At 52.5% G+C, this 18,984-nt stretch overlaps 1 protein-coding gene across 2 annotated transcripts; it reads left to right on the plus strand.

Moving 5' to 3' along the window:
• The first annotated feature begins 2,622 nt into the window (after positions 1-2,622).
• On the plus strand, positions 2,623-18,480 carry C20H19orf47 (chromosome 20 C19orf47 homolog). 2 transcript variants are annotated; one of them, XM_065899197.1, is made up of 9 exons: positions 2,623-2,717; positions 6,035-6,122; positions 6,235-6,349; positions 7,772-7,853; positions 11,973-12,110; positions 13,643-13,792; positions 15,011-15,081; positions 17,183-17,531; positions 18,204-18,480. In XM_065899197.1, exons 1-9 carry the CDS (start codon positions 2,660-2,662, stop codon positions 18,302-18,304), a joined length of 1,152 nt encoding a protein of 383 aa, XP_065755269.1. In that variant the 5' UTR covers positions 2,623-2,659; the 3' UTR covers positions 18,305-18,480. The 2 variants fall into 2 exon arrangements, with proteins under 2 accessions (XP_065755269.1, XP_065755270.1); XM_065899198.1 differs by lacking the exon at positions 18,204-18,480 and having other exon boundaries at positions 2,672-2,717; positions 7,772-7,850; positions 13,640-13,792; positions 17,183-17,677.
• Positions 18,481-18,984: the final 504 nt, after the last annotated feature.

The raw sequence follows: 18,984 nt of genomic DNA on the forward strand, positions 1-18,984 counted from the left end.
AGATTTGGAGCCAAGCCTTCTAAGGGCTTAGGATGAGGAGTCTGGTGCATGGTGATTACTTGAATTGGGGGAGCTGTCATCTTTCTGTTATTGTTCATGTTATATAATCTTCACTGTTCAGAAGGTCAGTGCTGGAGATGGGCTTTTGGTGGTGGAGAGAGGACACTTGAGTCCAGCAGGGAATTCTGCAGTTATAGTGGGAGGATATCAGTACTTAGAGCCTCCTTGTAAGTGTTAACTGAAACTTTGTAAAGACAGACAGACCACAGTGCCTGGCTCATAGTAATCCCTTGACCAGTGTTAATCATAGCCACTGACTGACTTGGGTTCAAACCCTGGCCCTGTAGTTGCTTGCTGTGTGACCTCGGACCTGCCACTCTAATCTGTGACTTGGAGATCACTTTTACTTTTTACCACAGGTGGTTGTGAGGAGTCACTGAGATGTGAACATATTCAGTGCCTGGCACGTAAACATTCAGCAGGAGCTACTGCATGGGCACTGGAATCAGGGAGAACTTGTTTTTGAGTCCTAGTAAAGTGCTTGCTAGATGTGGCATTTGGCAAATGACTGCACCACAATGAGTTGGTTTCTTCATTGATTAAAATGGGGCTAATTATAGTCCTCACTCATGAGGAGGTTGTGAGGCATCAGTGTGATGCCTGGCATTGGTCCTGGTGCATAGGTAGTGCTTGGTGTGTGAAATGCTGTTACTCTGTCTGACTCACTGAAGCCTCTCCATGCCTTTTGCTCTTTGAGAGATGTTGGTTGTATTGTCTTTGTCTAGTGGTAAAATCCCAAAGGGAAAAGGGATCTTAGGAGCCAAGTACAGGGTGAAGTGATGTCCGTGGTCATGTTCGTCATCCTACTTGGGAGTAGAGGAGAGAGCCTCACATCCGGGGACTTTGGGAAGGCTTCACAAAGCAGGTGGCAGCCAAGCAGAGTGATGGAGAGCTTGCCAGGAGGACAGGAGGAGCAAGCATTCCAGGCACAGGTGACGTTCTGTGTGAAAAGTGGGTGGCAGGCAAAGCACTTGGGTGTTAGAGGGAAAGCTGGGGTGGGGGGCTGGGGAATAAGAAGAACCAGCACTTCTAGAGTAGGTACTTAGTATACACCAGGCACTCTTGAGCGCTTTGTACATAGAAACTCATCTAGCCCCACAGCAGTCCTCTAAGGCAAGTAATGTTTGTACCATCCCGGTTTACAGATGGGGACACTGAAGCCCGACTGGTGAAGTCCCTTGCCAAGGTCACACAGCTAGTAAGTGGTAGAGCCAGATTTGAATCCTGCAAGTCTGGTTCCAGAGTCCTTACTCTTGTACTATCTCTGTGATACCATCAGAATTGTTGCGGGGGGGCGGGAACGGGCAGATTGTACGTGATGGTAAACAGAAAGGTGCTGGACAGTGGGCCTTCTGCACCTGTAGAGGAGGCGGAGGCGGGGTGGGTGAAAAGGATCAGAACTGGAGGCTGGAGTGGGTGGAGGGGAGCAGCGTGAGGGGAGAGGGCAGGGACTGAGAAGAGGAGGCGGGCCAGGTGGGAAGTTTGGGCCGGGGCAGCACGGGACAGGTGGTCCTGGAGTCAGGTAGTAGCGAAGCATCAGGTGAGGAAATGATTTCTGTTCTCTTTCAACACTGCCGTTCATGTGCAGGAGGAAGTCTCCGTTGGGGCTGATATGTCTTTAACACCTTTCTGGCACCTGCTGATCTTACCCGAGCGAAAACTGGTTTTCCATTTCTGCTCTGGGACCCCCTCCTGACGGGTGCCCCACCTCTCTGCCCTGGCCGCTCTCACTTGCCTCCTTGCTCCCTCCCTGTTCCTGCTGCCCCACGGACATGCCAGATGGGTTCCTGGCTCAGGGCACTGGACTTGCTGTACCTTCTCCTGGAACACGCTTCCTCTGTAAAACTGCATGGCTCACCCCTCCACCCCCTTCAGGCCTCTACATGTCACTTTAGAGAGCTCTTCTCTGACCACCCATTTAGAATTGCAAACCCTCCCTTCCCGGGCCCTCTGTGTTTTCTCCATAAGGCTAAAGCCTTTCTGACACGTGATATTGTCATCTGGCTTGCTTGTTTACTCTCTGTCTCCCTGTTTCCCGTGTCCCCACCTAGATGCCAAGCTCTGGAGTTTGTTTGTTTTTTGCTGCGCCTTGCGGCATGTGGGATCTTAGTTCCCCGACCAGGGATCGAACCTGTGCCCCCTGCAGTGGAAGCGCGGAGTCTTAACCATTGGGCCGCCAGGGAAGTCCTCAAGCTCTGGTTTTTGTTAACCTCAGTATTCCTGGCTCCTAGAACAGTGTCTCACACACAGTAGGTTCTCAGGAAAGAGTTTCTGAATGGGTGAATGAATGGGTATTTATGGTTAAGGTCTTGGGCAGGGGGTGTCTTTTTTTCTGTCCCTCTCTTATTCCAGCCAGAAACTTGTGAGGTGTGTGGGAATGGAGATGTGGACATTTGCCGCCCCTGGGCCTTATCCGAGGCAGGAGTGATAGTTGTGGTGACAGCTCTGCCCCAGGCTGACTTCCTGCCAGCTGCTCCAGGCTATTCCTGGGCTGTGAGCCCCCAGCCCAGGAACTCTCCCCTGGCAGGCAGACAGGCAGCGAGAGAGGGACGGACACTTAGCCAGCGGCGACTCATGGGTGCTCTCCCCTTGTTCTCTCATGCAGGCTCCAGGGAGCAGAGTGAAGGCGAGGGAGACAATGGTCTCTGTAACTATGGGTGAGTCTTCTCTCTGGGGCCCCCTCTCCCCTCTCTCCTTTCTGAGGTATGACCTTGGTCGAGGGGGGGGCAGGCTGGGGGAGGGAGGGCTGGTCACTGGCAGGAACAGCTGTGCTCCGGGGAACGCGGAGGGAGGGCCAGGGCCTGCCCAGGGCCTATCCACCTCCGCTCTGTATCTGGGCCTGCTGACAAGGTATTTTGGCCATAAAGAACTTCAGGCCATAAAGTCCTGAAGTCCAGCAGATTTCTCATATGACCTCTCAGAGCCTCGATTTTCTCACCTGTAAAATGGAGATAGTAACATCCTGGGATGTCGTAAGGATTAGGAGGTTATTGCATGTGAAATCTTGGGCATGGTTCTCACAAATGTTATAGCTGTTATTACTCTCCTGAGCTTTATCAGCACATTCTCTTCGAACTCTGTACTTGGGGATTGCCAAAGCACAGAGATTATTAGCTGGTAGCTTTTAAAGTTTTGGAGATTTGTACGTATAGAAGAGTACGTACAACATATTTGTGTGGTCATAAGAGCAATTAAAATGCAAACGTCTGAGTGCATCCTTTATGATTCTATTTATGTAAAGCACAGAAGCAGGCAAAATCACTCTATGCTTGCTAGAAAGTGTTGACTGCCCTTGCGAGGCAGGGAGAAGTGACCGCCTGGGGGATGTGAGGCAGGGGATGCTTCTGGAATGTTGGAAATGTTTCATTTCTTGATCTGGGGACTGGCTACATGGGTATGTTGGTTCATGAAAATGTACCGACTTGTGTGTACTTTTGTGGGTGAAAATGATAGTTCAATAAAGAGGTTTTAAAAAAGCACCCCCCCCTCTAACCACCGTCCAGGTCAAGCACTAGAATATTGCCTGCCCCCCTGAGGGCTCCAACCCAATCATACACCCCCTCCCTCCTCCAGATGGAATAAACCACTATCTTCTCTTTGTGATAATCTCTCCTTACCTTTCTTATAGTTGTACCACTAATGAAAACATTCCTATAGACTTGGTTTTGAACTTACGTGAATGCAGTCGCGCCGTGAGGTCTTTCGCGTCTGGCTTCTGTCGCTCAGTGCAGTGTCTGAGTCATCTCTGGTGCTCTGTGTAGTTGCAGTTCTTTGCTTTGCACTGCTCCGTAGTATTTACTGTGTGGGCAGCCACCATTTGTTTGTCGATGCTATTGTCAGTGGGTATTGCATTGTTTGTTTCTGGGTTGCAGACAAGCTGCCGTGAATCTTCTAGTGCGTGTCTCCTGGTGTGTACAGCAAGCCACTCCTCTGAGTCCAAGACACACGTCGTGGCCCATATTAATATTTCCGAAATGGGGGTTCATCTTACAGCTGGTGCTTGTGATCATTTAATTGGCAGCATATTTTCCTCCTTCAGTATCACACGAAATGATGGTGACGACCAGACAGGAGGACTTTTGCAGTTCCTTGACGTTGCTTCAGGCAGCTAGCTACCCCCAACCTATGTGGTGTGTTTCCTCCCCTTAATAACAGCTTAATTGAGAGGCAGTTCACATTTCGTACAATTCACTGAAGCGTACGAGTCAATGGTCTTTATATTCTGTGTTCGCAGAGTTATGCAACCGTCACCACAATCAATTTCAAAATATTTTCATCACTCCCCGCAAAACCCGAATACCCATTAGCATTCACTCCCCCTCCCCCCTGCTCTCCCACCCAGTCCCTGGCAACCACTAATCTACTTTCTGTCCCTATAGATCTCTACAGATTTACCTCTTCTGGACATTTCACATAAATGGAACTGTTGTGTGGTAGTTTTTGACACTTAGACCAAAGGTGCCTGCTTTTGGCTAAGGGAACCCAGGGCCCCATGCCTGGACAGGTGGATAGTGCCTGTGAAAAGTAGAAAAAGGTCCGCCTTTCCTCTGGGCTGCTGGAGGATGTCCTGAGGGCATGAGCTCCTCACTTGCCTCAGGCCCAGGGGGACTGGCCTGTGGCTGGGTGGGCAGGGGCCTCTTCGGGAGGGGATGCACCTGAGCCCCCTACCCCCCACCCACGCAGTGTCTCATCCAGAGTGTGTCTCTTTCCCTGCTCTGAGCCTCAGTTGTCTTACCAGCAAAATGGGCATAGTAACACCAACTTTCTTCTTATCTAAAATAGCATGGATTGTTGGATGTACTGTTATGTACCAGGAGAAAGATAAAGAAAACAATGTTGCCAATTAAATTCTGGCACACCATCAATTGTGAGGTAAATCCTAGTTTCAGAGATATTAAAATGTGAAAGAAAATTCTCCCTGGAGCCAATGATCTTCTCTAACACCTGGCCTGACAGGTCAGGGTCAGTTTGAAGGTCACACCCAAGAGGCCAAGAAAGAACTTTGGAAGCAATAAAGCTACATGGATGGGGTCTGCCTGGTCTTGGCTCCATGTGTAGCGGTGGCATCATCATCACCGTTATCCCCTTCATCATCATCATGATGGCTGCAATGGGTTGAGGACATCCTCTGGGCCCTGTGCCACTTAGAGCCCTCTTTGTGGACTTTCTCTTGTCTGCACAATGACCAAGGACGTCAGTGCTGTTATCACTAGAATGTCAGCTCCATGAGGAAAGGGACTCTGTCTTGTGCCCTGCGGTATCCCCAGTGCCTAGAGGAGGACCTGGTGTGTGCCAAGTGCTCAGTACATACTTGTTGAATGTATTACCCTAGAGGACACTGAAGCACCAAGCGTTACCTTGCCCAAAGTCCCTCAGCCGGGAGATGGCAGAACCAGGATTTGAACCCATGCTCCAGACATGCTCACTCTGAGGCCGGGCTGCTTCTGTGTGTGTGTGTAGAGGGGGGTTGCTTCTGACACCCAGGGGTCAGCTCTGCAACCCTTCTTTCCATCCACCTATGAATCCTGTCACCCTTGGGGCCCACACCTGCTGATGGGGACCTGGATGGAGAACCCAGAGTCCTGGCTCCCCCAAACCAGTCATTGGCCAAGCATGGGGGGGGTGATTGCTGCGGGTCACGCTCCAGAGCAGGGCAGAGCTGCAAGGAGAAGGGCGGTATGGAAGCACAGGGCCTCGGAAGTCTGCTTCTTGTTAGCAGGGTGGCCTGGGGAGGGTCCCCCGACCTCTCCCTGCCTCAGTTTCCTCACTGGCAAAATGGGGGCGTCAATGCTGCCTAACCCATAGGGCTGTCAGGCCGGCTTAGCTGCATCGTATATGCAGAGCTCTCAGGCCCAGGGCCTGGCGTTTGATAAGCATTTAATTTGCGGGAGCTGCTGCTGTTGTGGTTTGCTGCTGCTCTTCTCTAAGGAGAGTAATGTGAATAATGAGCCCTGTCCATGCCCCCATCCCCCAGCCACTTCCGAGTGGATCCAGTTCTTTAAGGAAGCCGGCATTCCTCCGGGACCTGCTGTCAATTACGCAGTGATGTTTGTGGATAACAGGTAAGGCTGCCGAGGGGACAGGGCTGAACCTGGGGAAAGGAGGGGAGTCAGGGGGCTGGCTGGCCCACCCACCCTGGCCCACTGTGGCCTCCCTGCTGACCCTCCCCTGCAGGATCCAGAAGAGCATGCTGCTGGATCTCAACAAGGAGATCATGAATGAGCTGGGCGTGACTGTGGTGGGCGATATCATTGCCATCCTCAAGCATGCCAAGGTGGTGCACCGCCAGGTGGGTGCTCCACTCGACCCCTCTGTCCCTGGATTTAGGGTGGGGTAGGGGGGCAGTGGCAGAGCCGACTGGAGGCTTGGAAGTAAAGGTAGGCAGACTGGATTCCAAGGCTGGTTCCACTGTTTGCTGTGTGACATCGGGCATGTTGCCCAACCTCTCTGAACCTTACTTTCTCCACCTGTAGGATGTACGTAGGCAAACCAGTTTCGCAGGAGGGTTGTGAGTACTAAGTTACATAAAGCCCTAGGACAGTGTGAACAGCAGGCCGCAGTAGGGGCTCGCTTTAATATTATTATTACTAGTTTTCATCTTCCTCGTGATAGTTATCCGTACCAGGACTCTTTCTCTGTCCCCAGAACAGGAGCTCTCTATGTGGGACCCAGTTGGTGGCTTGGCCAACAACATGGTGGTTCCCTTCTTGGCCCTTCTGCTTACAGTGACTTTGGACTAGTGATTTCACCTCCCCGAGTCTCTAAAACAGGCTTTTCACACAGCCCTGCTGCATGGGGTCGCTGTGGCCATTTACCAGAGAGTGTATGTAGCACCAAGTGCCAGGCCTGGAGTGAAGAGCTTGTTTAGTTATGATAGTTAGCACTTACCAAGCACTTGCCGTGGCCTGTCAGGCCCTGTCTTCGTCCTCTACGGATATGCGCTCACTTACTCCTTCCTCCACTTGACTGAGAAGGAAGCTTGCTTTAGAGCTGCGCTCTCCAGCACTCCACTTTACCGAGTGACAGCTGCTGGGGTTATTCTCGTCAATTTTAGTAGCTCCCTCCATCCCAGGGACAGGTCTTCGTCTGTCCACCATCCAGGGCAAGACCCCGCAGCGAGGGCTTTCTCAAGCCAGGGACGTTAGCTGAGTTATCACGGAGGTCACTGAGCAAAATGATTTCTTTAAACTTTTAAATTTGAGACCAATTTTAGATTTATAGAAAAGTTCCAACAGTAGTACAGAAAGTTTCTATACTTCCTTCACCCAGCTTCCCTTAATGTTAACATCTTCCAGAGCCACGGTCCATTTGTCGAAACTAAGAAATGGACATTAGTAGTATGCTATTGTCAACTAAATTATAGACTATTTGGATTTCATTAGATTTTCCACTAATGTCATTTTTCTGTTCCAGGATACCACATGGCATTACTTCTCACGTCTCCTTAGTCTCTTTTGATTTGGGACAGTTTCCTAGTCTTCCCAGGTTTTTGATGACCTTCACAGTTTTGGAGAGTACTGGTCAGGTGTTCTGTAGCATGTCCCTCAGCTTGGGTGTATCTGGTGCTTCATTATGATTAGAAGGGAAATGTTTTGAAACCTCTAACAGCTCAGGCTCTGATTCCCCGAGTTTTGCTTAGATATCTGGGTTCCCTCTTCCGCCAGCTTATGCCCCTGTCCCCATGGTAACCGGGCACCTGTTTTCTTTACAGGACATGTGCAAAGCTGCCACTGAGTCAGTGCCCTGCAGCCCCAGCCCCCTTCCAGGCGAGATTCGCCGAGGCACCTCTAGCGGTGAGTCCCATATGTTCAGGCCTCCTTTTCTTCATTCTTACACTCTGGCAGTGAAGGGGACACACCTGGAGTTCGCAGAGGTGGAAGCAAAGCCATCCGAGGCTCTGTCTCTTAGGTAGTGAGTGGCTGTATATACAGTGGATTTTCGTTTGTGGTCATTCCATTCTACACAGCCACTGCGAACACCGAGTCAGTGAATACTGAATCACTTCTCCCAGGGAATACGGGGTCACCACATTTTCATCATATGACCAATACACAACTTTATTTATGTGTGTTTCTGTTCCAAGACACCTTATTTAATATATGGTGTTGATTCATAAACATTGAACTCACAGCCCGCAGCACTAAAACTGCCTGAACGAAGCTTATTGAACGCACGTATTTTTTCCATAAGGCACATCCCAGCCTTCTTGAACTTGGGACACTAGACAGCACCTTATCACCATGCTTGGGGGCCATTTTAAACAGCAAAACCACTAACAAAAAGCACAAAGATGTGAAAATAGCAATAAGGAGACCGTAAATAGACTGTGGCACTAAATAGACCTGTTTACTAAGTGAGAGCTGCAACAGGAAGGCAGAGCGTCGCCTTGTTTGACCTCAGTTGGGAACGTGTGTTGGGCGACTCAAGTTTTTTGCCCCTCTGTGCGTGTCTGTGAATGACCACAGAGCAGCGTGAGTATTCGTTTTGAGGTTACCAATAAGTTTGTGAACAGGCGAATTTACAAAATGGAATCTGAATGGTAAGAATCAACTGTATTTATACCTTTGTTTTTTTCAGCAATGTGACACTTAAAAAATTTAACATATGTATTAATTAGCTTTTGCTGCTTAATAAGCCACCACAAAACTGGCTTAAACACAGACTTTTAAAAAAAATCTTTTATTGAAATATAGTTGATTTACAATGTTGTGTTAGTTTCAGGTGTACAGCAAAGTGATTCAGTTATACACACACACACACACACACACACACACACACTCACACACATATATATCTTAGTTCCCTGACCAGGGATCGAACCCGTGCCCCCTGCAGTGGATCGAAAGCTCAGGGTCCTAACCACTGGACCGCCAGGGAATTCCCTATATATATGTTTTTTTTCCAGATTCTTTTCCATTATAGGTTATTATAAAATAGTGAGTATAGTTCCCTGTGTTACACAGTAGGTCCTTGTTAGTTATCTACTCCATACATAGTAGTGTGTATATTTGAATCCCAAACCCCTAAATTATCCAGCCCCATCCCCCTTTCCCCTTTGGTAACTATAAGTTTGTTTTCTCTGTCTGTGAGTCTATTTCTGTTTAGTAAATAAGTTCATTTGTATCATTTTTTTAAGTCTGTCTGATTTACTTCACTTAGTATGATAATCTCTAGGTCCATCCCTGTTGCTGAAAACACAGACTTTTATTTCTCGTGATTCTGTGACTTGGCTGGTCACTTCTGCTCTGGGACAGCTCAACTGATCTCAGTGGTCACTTGGCAGCTCCTAGATCTCTTGATCTAGGATGGCCTCCCTCACACATCTGATGGTTGGCTTGGTGTCATCTGGGCCAAAAGAGGTGACTTGGCCACATGTCTCTCATTATCCAGCAGGCTAGCCCAGGCTCATCTACAGCGTGGTGATTGTAGGGTTCCCAAAAGCAGCATGAGAAGGCAGGACCCAATGTGCAAAGCACCTCTTAAGTCTCTGCTTGTATAACATTTGCTTCTGTCCCATTGGCCAAAGCCAGTCACATGGCTAAGCCCAGCATCAGTGTGGTCAGGGCCTACCCAAAGGCACGGACAAAGGGAAGTTGAACAAATTGGGTTCGTTTCTGCAATGGTCCCCCTCAACTGACATACAGAAAAGGGTTCCGATGACAAAGGGGCAGCTGAATGACTTTTCACAAATGGAGCACGCATGTAGCCTGCAGCGTCCAAATCCAGAAACAGAAAAGATGACTGACGTCACTCACCATCTCTCAAGGGTATCCACTGCCCTGATTTCTAACAGCTTAGGTTAGTTTTGCCAGTCTTTCAAACCTATATAAATGTAATCAGGTAGTATGTACTTTTTTTGCTATTTTGAGTCTCTTAAATAGTTCAAAATAAGTTTAAAAAATTAAAACAAAAATACTGATGGAGAAAATAGGCAGTGAAAAGAGTAGGGGAAACAGGCACAGATGGAAAAGGGTGGAGAAGAGTACCCCAAAACATTCCGGTCACTTGTGTACACTTTGTAATATTGAACACGTGTGTCTGCACTGGGAGGAACAAAGAACAGTTCGTTGTACTCTGGCGTCTGACTGCAACTCAGCTTCAGTGGCTCACAGACAGAGCTCTTTCCCCTCCACCCAGGTGATGCTTACCTGGCGTGAGAAAACACCATATCCCTTTTAAGCAAGACCTTGCCCTCTGTGGCCATTGCAAGAGGCAGGCCCTCTCAACTGCTTATGTTTTGTAGCAGAAAATCCCGATCGTGTTGCATTTGGCCTGTCAGAGTGCTGTGAGTGGAGGCTCTGGGCGCAGATTCCACACAGCCACTCATCAGAGAGCCACCCCTGGGAATTCCCTGGCGGTCCAATGGTTAGGACTCGGCGATTTCACTGCCGGGGCCCGGGCGAGGCCAAAAAAAAAAAGAAAGCAAGCCACCCCTATCGGGCTGAAGAAGTGTCTTGGGAAGATCACGGGAGGGTGTATGCCAAATCATCAACAGCAGTGAGCAGGCCTGAAAACCGACCATTTCTTCCTGGGTGGTGGGGAAGGAGAAGGTCTCGTTGGGAAGGGCCAATCCCCGGACTTCTGGGTGCCAGCAGTATTCCCGTTCCTGACCTGGGTGGTGGGTATATGGGAATTGATGTTAAACGATCTGTGTAGGTTTGATGTCTTTTTCTGTATGCTGTAGTTATAATTTAAAAAGTAACCAAGCAATATGGAATTATAATCAGGTGTTGAGGGTCATTATGGGGGACTTCAGGAGGCTTTGAGAGACAGCACATGGCAGAAAGAGAGAAGGCTTTTTTGGGGGTAGGTAGGACAAAATATCAAAGTCTGAAAGCCATTGTGGGGCGGGGGTTGGTGCTGGGCCTGCTGAGCAAGCGCTAGTAGCGTGAAGGTTCCCCCTCTCCCCTCCCTGCAGGGCTTCCCCAAGAGCTCAGCAAACCCGCACCCTGAAGCTAGCAGCAGCTGCACCTGGAGACACAGTCCGTCTCCTCCCCCCGCTGGAGTTGGCCCTCCAGTCTGCTCGCTGTAGCCCACCTTGCACCCTGGGACATCCCTTCTCCTGCTCCACAGAATTCAGGGGGGCCAGAGACTGCTTTCCACCTCTGAGGGAGGTCACCTCTTTTCTTGCCCCAGCCCAACTGGAGCCAGACCCACATTGCCCAGGACACTGGCTGAGTGACCCCACTCCCCGAGTCTCAGTTTCGTCATCTATAAAATTGGTTTACAGTGGAGCCTGTCTAGTAGGGGTGTTGGGAGGTTCGGTGACCATGTTCATCTTTTCAGTAGATGTTTACTGAAGACCTGTGAAGTGCCAGAAACTGTGGTTGGCACTGGGGATACAGCAATAAACAGACAGTGTCTCCTCTGTATTATTATAAATACAGTCTTGTGGGAGAGTCTACCAGTAAACAAATAAATGTAATTTTAATGTCAAGCAGTAATAAGGGCAGGGAAGTATTCTCTGAGGAGATGCCACCTGAGAGGAGACCTGAATGCAGAGACAGAGCAAGCCCATTGCTACTGGGGGAGCTGCACGCCAGACCTATGAACAGCAAGTGCCCTGAGCGGGCGTGTACTTGCTGAGCACTTGCTGAGCGAGGAAGATCTTGGAGGCCAGTGTGGTGGAGGGAGAGGGGAGGGAAATGCTCAGTGCAGGGCTGGGTAACCGATAGGTGAAGTGTGCTAGGAACCCATCTGGTCTGGGGCCTCAGGAAAGGCCCCCAGGGCAGGGAGGGGCGGGCTAGTTCCTGGGAAGACAGGCCCACCCCAAGCATGCTCGTCTGGACAGTGCAGCCACAGGGTGCCTCTGGCTGCCCTTTCCCCATGCTGCGGTCCCAAGGTTGCCTTCCCCATCCTGACCCCCTTCCCAGGGCCCCGCCCCACTGGACTCTCCTTTTTCCTCCCGGCAGCCGCCTCCCGGATGATCACCAACAGCCTGAACCGAGACTCCCCACCCGGCACTCCCCCCAGGCGGCCGGACACCAGCACCTCCAAGATCTCTGTCACTGTGTCCAACAAGATGGCAGCAAGGAGTGCCAAGGCTGCCGGTGAGGGGGCTCAGGCAGGTGGTGGGAGGAGCTGGGGGTGAATGTGGGTCAGCGGACGGTATTTGGGGGACATGTTCCCAACGTTGCAGGGTGCTTTGGAGGCTACAAGGTGTCCAGAGTGTTCAGACTTGGTCAGATCACTGCACCTCTGTGGGCCTCACTGTAGAAGGGGGCTGGTGACACCCTCCCCAGAGGATGTTTGGAAGCACTCGAGATGGTGTCTTTAAGCGTGGGTGCACTGCAGTTCTCATGCGGTGGCTGTTTCAGTCTTTTTGTACTTTTTATTTTATTGTGGTAAGAACACTTAACGTGAGCTCTACCCTCTTCACAAAATTTTAAGTGTACAGTACAGTATTGTTGACTATGGGTGGTTCAGTCTTTTTTAACAGATGGTCACTGAGCCCCGCAGTGGTGCCCGGCCCTGTGCTTGATGCCTGGGGTCAAAGGTAAAGAAGCTACCTTTCCTCTTAGCGGCCAGAGGGATCCTTTAAGACCTTCAATCTGATCCTTTCACACCCTTGTCTAGAACTCTCCAGGGCTTCCCATTGTTCCACTAACAAGGTCATCTTCCCCCATGGCCTTACTGGGCCCTGCGACACGTGGGTTCACATCTCGCTTGCTGCCTCGGTTCCCCTCGAGGCTGCTTCCCGTCGTGGGGCCTTTGCCCTGATGTTCCCTTCTCCCAGACCTTCCTCTTCCACAGACTTTTCCATGTTTGGCCGCTGTTCCTCTTCCAGGTCTCAGCTGGTAAGCTGGGAATGGGACTCCGGCCTTTGGGCTTCCAGGTCCTCCTGTCCATCACGCTCTCCTGCCTTTGTCGGACCCATCCCCACAGCAGTGATCTTGGCCCAAGTTGAAACAGAGGCCCAGGGTGGGGGCTTGGCTATCCTGGCCCCCAGCCCCATCACGCCCCGTACACCTCCATCACACGTGCCCCCTTTTGACCACGTGTGTCTGCAAGTGCCTCATCCTCCTTCTGATCTTTCGATTTATGTGCCATGAGCAAGAAAGTTAAAATTCATTTCTAAAGTATTGAAAAGATGGGGAGCCTGGGAGGGACTGGCTCTCTTCAACTCAACACATTTGAGGAGAGTCTTTCTTTTAAATTGAGGTGTAATTTACTTACGCACGATGCACAGATTGTAAGTATATACCTTGACTAATTTTTAAAAAGTGATTACACCTGTGAAAGCACCACCTAGATGGTTTTTCCACCACCCAGCAGTTTCCCCACCTGAGGGGATTCTGGCTGGGCTGGGAGGTGAGCCTGCTGGGGGCCAGAGGGCCAGAGCCACAGAGAGCCCGGGAGGCCCGCCACTGGGAGCCTCCTGCGACCCCACTGTGCCCAGACCCCTGAGTTTCCCGGTGGTTCAGCCAGTGGCCTTGGGGGTGGCTGGGAGGATAAGGGATTCCAGTCACCTGAAAGCATGGCGATAAAGGGCACGTGTGTGCCCTTTGCAGGGCGTCCAGCCCCTACCCCAGGAGATCATTCCATCCCAGAAGATGCTCACCACCCCCTCCTCCCCCAGCAGCCCTGGCCCTCCGGGAGGAGGAGAGCTTGACTGGTCCCACCAAGCGGCGCCGGGTCACGGCCGAGATGGAGGGGAAGTACATTATCACCATGCCCAAAGGCACCACCCCCCGGACCCGTAAGATCCTGGAGCAGCAGCAGGCAGCAAAAGGTGCTGGCCCTGGTGGGGAGTGGGTGGGGAGTGGGTGGGGAGTGGGTGGGGAGTGGGAGGGGAGTGGGTGGGGAGTGGGTGGGGAGTGGGCGGCCCAGACTGTGTTTCCCTTGGCTGCATCTTGCAGGGTTGGTCGCGTCCTACAGGCATTGGGCCAGAAGCAGGCTCTGATGGGGTCCAGGGGGCCTTGGACCGAGGGGACAGTGATGGTGGCCATGGTAGAGGGGGAGGCATCACTGCCTCTGTCTTCTTGTCCCGCAGTTAGCATAGCAGGGCTCCTCAGTGCCTCAGCTGGCGCCTCTTCCCCGAGGGACCGTGGCACGGATTCAGTGCTAGCCTGCCTGTTAAGTGAGTGACTGTGCCTGGCTGAGGGCAGGTGCCCAAAACAGTAGGAACCGTCGTTACGAGCCAGAGGTGTCTGGTTGAGATTCAGTCCACAGCTGGGATTTGAACCTGGTGGTACAGAGATGGTCTTCCTTACGGTGTTCCATTTAGAATATTGTAAACGTTCTCATGGAAAAGCATCCAGTGGATGCAGAAGCATGTACAGTAAGAACAAACTCTCTCCCCTCACTCCCATATCCCACACGTATTGTTAACCTTTCCAGACCAGCATCTGTGAATGTAAATGCATCTGTTTGTACATTTACACATATCCAGGCATTTTTTTCTTTTTAAGCACAAATAGCATTGTCCTATATGTATTGTTCTGTAACTTTTTTACTGAAGATCTTTTCATCTTCTTCATTCTTTTTAATGGTCGTTTAATATTTTCATAGTACTTCTATGCTGTAATCTAGTAAGCATTCTCCTGTTAGTGGCTCTTTAGGCTGTAACTTAGGGAGAGCATTACCATTCATCAGGTTCTCTGAGAGGCCCATGGCCCCCAAAATAGGGAAAGGAACCAGAAGGGATTAAGAACTCTTCCCGCATATACACTTCATGAATTGGTACTAAGGTGTGAGGACCGGGAGTGTCCATTTTAGTTGATCCTTCCCACATTTGGCACTAGCCAGAAATGTGTGGGTTAAGGTCAGTGTTAGCCGACAACATAGACGTAAAACCTAACTGGGCCCAGTCGGTGCCTGCTTGGACCAGAGCTGCCTTGGGTCTGGGCTGGCTGTGTCGACCCCTCCCTGTCTGCATGGTGCTCAGCCAGGCCTGGGCCCCCAGGGGCCACCCAGCAGGCGCTGGCTCATGGCCTCACTTCCCTCCCAGGTCTCCACAGGACGTCTGTGTTTGACCGCCTTGGCGCCGAGACCAAGGCAGACACGGCGATGGGGAATAAAGTGAGTTGGAAATGGGGGAGCCACTGGGGACTCGGAAATTCTTGTCTTCCCTGGGTGTTGTTCCTGGCATTTCCCACATACATCTCACCCTGTCTCACCCACCTTTCCAGGCCCAGTGCCCTTCTCTGCACTGGTGGCTTCCCTGTCTGTCTTCTATCCCGATCTCTCTCCCGATTTCCAGCCCCGGGGGTCTGGCAACTCATGGATGCCGCCCTCGGACCCCTCCCCCCACCATGTCCCCAAACTGTCCTCAGCATCTTTCCCCAAAGCAAAACGTCCCCTGGGCCCTGTCTCGGGTGCCCCACTGTCCCCACTCCAGGCAGTCTTGAGTCTGATGGGGCCATCTGTCCCCACCTGTCTGCCACCTCTCCCTGCCTGCGTAGGGCAGTGGCCTCCTAGCTGGCCTCTGCACAGCTCCTGTGAACCCCTCCAGCCCTTCGCCCACAGCGGCAGCACGTGCTGCCTCCAGGACAGGCCCTCCCCCCTCGCCCTCGGGAAACCCTTCAGAGGCTTTTCACCACGTGCTCAGGCGCAGCCCGCTCTTCTTCCTCCACCTGCGATCCCGCAGGCCTAACCATGGCATGTGCTTGGGAGACGCAGCCTGAGCCCATCGCCTGGCACAAATCCGTCTCTGCCACCGCCTGGCTGCATGGCCTTGACTGTGTCACTTGAGCCCTTTGTACCTCAGTTTCCTCCTCCGTATAGTACCTCACAGCGTGGTCGTGAGGACTCAGTGAGGTATGGCTGCGTAGCGCGGGGGCTGTCTGGTGCAGTGGTGAGCATCTTTATTTATTTATTTTTAAATTTTTAAAATTTTATTTTTGGCTGCGTTGGGTCTTCGTTGCTGCGCACGGGCTTTCTCTAGTTGCGGCGAGCGGGGGCTACTCTTCGTCGTGGTGCGCGGGCTTCTCACTGCGGTGGCTTCTTGTTGCCGAGCATGGGCTCTAGGCACGTGGGCTTCAGTAGTTGTGGCATGGGGGCTCAGTAGTTGTGACTCGCGGGCTCTAGAGCGCAGGCTCAGTAGCTGTGGCGCACGGGCTTAGCTGCTCCGCGGCATGTGGGATGTCCCCGGACCAGGGCTCGAACCCATGTCCCCTGCGTTGGCAGGCGGATTCCTAACCACTGCGCCACCAGGGAAGCCCTGGTGAGCATCTTTAAGTGGCACCTTCGAGTAACTCTGGTGGAGCTCTCCAGCTGCCTTTTGTTCCTTGCTTACCAGGGCTCACCCACTCTGGCTTTTTCTCACTGCCTAAATCTTATCATGAGTGTGATCATAGCACTCAGGATCACGTGGCTTGAAGGTGCAGCCATGGAAAGAGCTTCGCACGTAGTGAGTGTGCCGTAAATACGATTCTTATTCCTGTCTTGGGGACTTAGACGGCACTCTTTACTCTCTTAAACGTTGATGCCTCAGAGAAGGCTGTCCTGAACTCTGAGAGGAGATGAGGCTTCCCTGTACCCTGCTCTCCAGCGCTCCCCTCTCCTCCCAAGAACACTAATTAAGGCTCATGGGATCTTAATTCCCAGGGATTGAGCCTGGGCCCTTGGCAGTGAGAGCGCGGAGTCCTAACCACTGAACCTCCAGGGAATTCCCTCTCGTAATTAGAGAATTACTTGTGCTGTATCCGATTCTGGGTCTGTTTTCCCCACTGGACTGTGAGCCCCCTGAGAGCAGGACCAGGCCTGTCTTGGTCACCACTGGGTCCCCAGCACTGCCCAACACAGGGCCAGGTATTGACCTGGGACTCAGAGAATGTCTGTGGAGCGAATGACCAAATTTGCCTTTTCTCTCACGTTCGCCTGTAGACCTTTGCAAATGGTCTTCCCTTTCGCCTCCCCTCCCGCTCCCTCTTTATTCGACTCACTTCCCCTCGGTTTTCAGATCTCATCTCTGATGTCCCTCTCCAGGGAGCCTTCCTCTCCTGGCCTCCTCCAGCTCCCTGGGCTTGCCCTCTCATGACTCTGATCACTGTCTAGTGCGTCACCGATGGGTGTTTTTCCTGACTGTGAGCCCCGTGACGTAGGCACAGATGAGGCAGCTCTCTGTGAATGCATGTTGAGCGACTAAGTGACTCACTTGTCCTGTCTCTGACCTCCACAGCCCACAGGAGTCTTCAGCCGCCTGGGGGCCACCCCAGAGACCGACGAGGATCTGGCTTGGGACAGTGACAACGACAGCAGTAGCTCTGTCCTGCAGTATGCCGGGGTCCTGAAGAAGCTAGGCCGGGCCCCAGCCAAAGCCAGTCCCCAGCCCGCACTAACTGTCAAAGCCAAGGCCACAAGCTCGGTGCCAACGGCCGCTGCCCCAACGCTGCGGCGCCTGGCATTTTCCTCACGACCTGGGCTCGAGAGGAAGCCGGAGTCCCTATCCAAAGTCAGCATCATCCAGAGACTGGGCAAGGCTGCCCTCGTGCCGGAGGCCCAGGACAGCCAGGTCACGAGCACCAAGAGTAAGTCCTCGGCTGAGGTCAAGGTCACCATTAAGAGGACTCTGGTGGGGCCCCGGGGGAGCAGCTCCAGCGAGGGCCTTGGTGCCCAGATGGACCACGCGGGCACTGTGAGCGTGTTCAAAAGACTGGGCCGCAGGACCTTCTAGCCCAAGGGCGGGGCGCAGGCCCCTCTCCAGCCTCCAGGCTCCATCAGTCTTCAGCGAGGGCGCGCGCACGCCCCCTGCCGGCTGCCGGGTGACACTGCTTGTCTCCCTCAGGCATTCCGCCAGCCTGAGCTTCCTGGGGATTCGCCCGGTGTTTCTGAGTCTGAGACGGTCATTGTGGCCCGGCCTTGCCGCTCTGGGACTTTCCCCTCTCTCGCGTCCTCTTTTCTCTCCTCTCTGACCGTGGCCTTGGCAGGACACACTTTTCTACCTCTCCAAGTGCCAAGTGCCCTTTTCCTGTCCTCCATTCCCCATCCTCCCTCTCAGCAACATCTGCTGCCTCAAACCCCGGCTCCGGGCCTCCCCGTCCCCCAGGGTGGGTGTCGTCTGAAGGGGCTCCCGTATCCCCCACCCCCCTGGCTTCCTCACTTCCCTCCCTCCTCTGCCCCCTCCCCCCGATGCTTTGACTTCTCTCTCTCCGTCTCTTCACTCTGTTCATTTCTTTTCTGTTTTCTGTCCCTGTGGCAAGGCCCGACTGTCCGCTGCGTCCTGCCTGACCCTCCTGCACCTCCGGCCTCCCAGCGGCCCCCTCGTCGGCGGCGGTGGCGTCGAGCCTGTAGAGACTGTTAGCCGCCGTCACTCCTAGGCTGGAGGGACCTCCCCAGACCCCAGGCTGCAGCTGGGGCACCTGCCTGGGCATCTTTTTCCCTGAAAGTTGGTGGCGGGTGGCGGGTAAGGGGCACTAAGAAGGGAAGCCAGCACCGAGAGAAGAAAACAGCTATTTTAATATATTTTTGTGACTTTCAGACTGTTTCCCTCCCCTCCTTCGGGGCGAGTCGCAGGACTGTTTTTCTGCATGAAGCACAGTGTGGGCGGGGCACCCACGAAGGGTTGGGCCTCGTCTCTGAGGGTCAAGCTCCCCACATACATTGGTGGGCCGTGTTTTTGCTGCAGGCCCCGAGGTGAAGGGAGTCATGGTCATGGTCATCATCTAGTTGGGCCTCCTCCTCCCCTCGGCAACGCGCAGGGCTTCTGTCCCTCTGCCCTCCCCTTCCACAGATTTCCCCTGTTTCTGCCACTCTGCCTGTGGATGGCTTTCCAGACTGCAGGCTTCATTTGTGTGGGTGCCTGTGGATTTGACCCTTTACCTACTCACCACTGCACAGCACCTGCTCTGTGCCAGGCCTGTTCTAGGAGCTGGGGATCCATCCACGAGCAAGGCAGACAAGTCTCTTCCCGCGTGGCTGACCTCTCTAGCCAGGGCGACAGGCGGTAATCAGTAAACCACAATTTGCCATTTGAACCATTTT

The sequence above is a fragment of the Phocoena phocoena genome, chromosome 20, assembly GCF_963924675.1.
Source record: "Phocoena phocoena chromosome 20, mPhoPho1.1, whole genome shotgun sequence".
Taxonomy (NCBI): domain Eukaryota; kingdom Metazoa; phylum Chordata; class Mammalia; order Artiodactyla; family Phocoenidae; genus Phocoena; species Phocoena phocoena.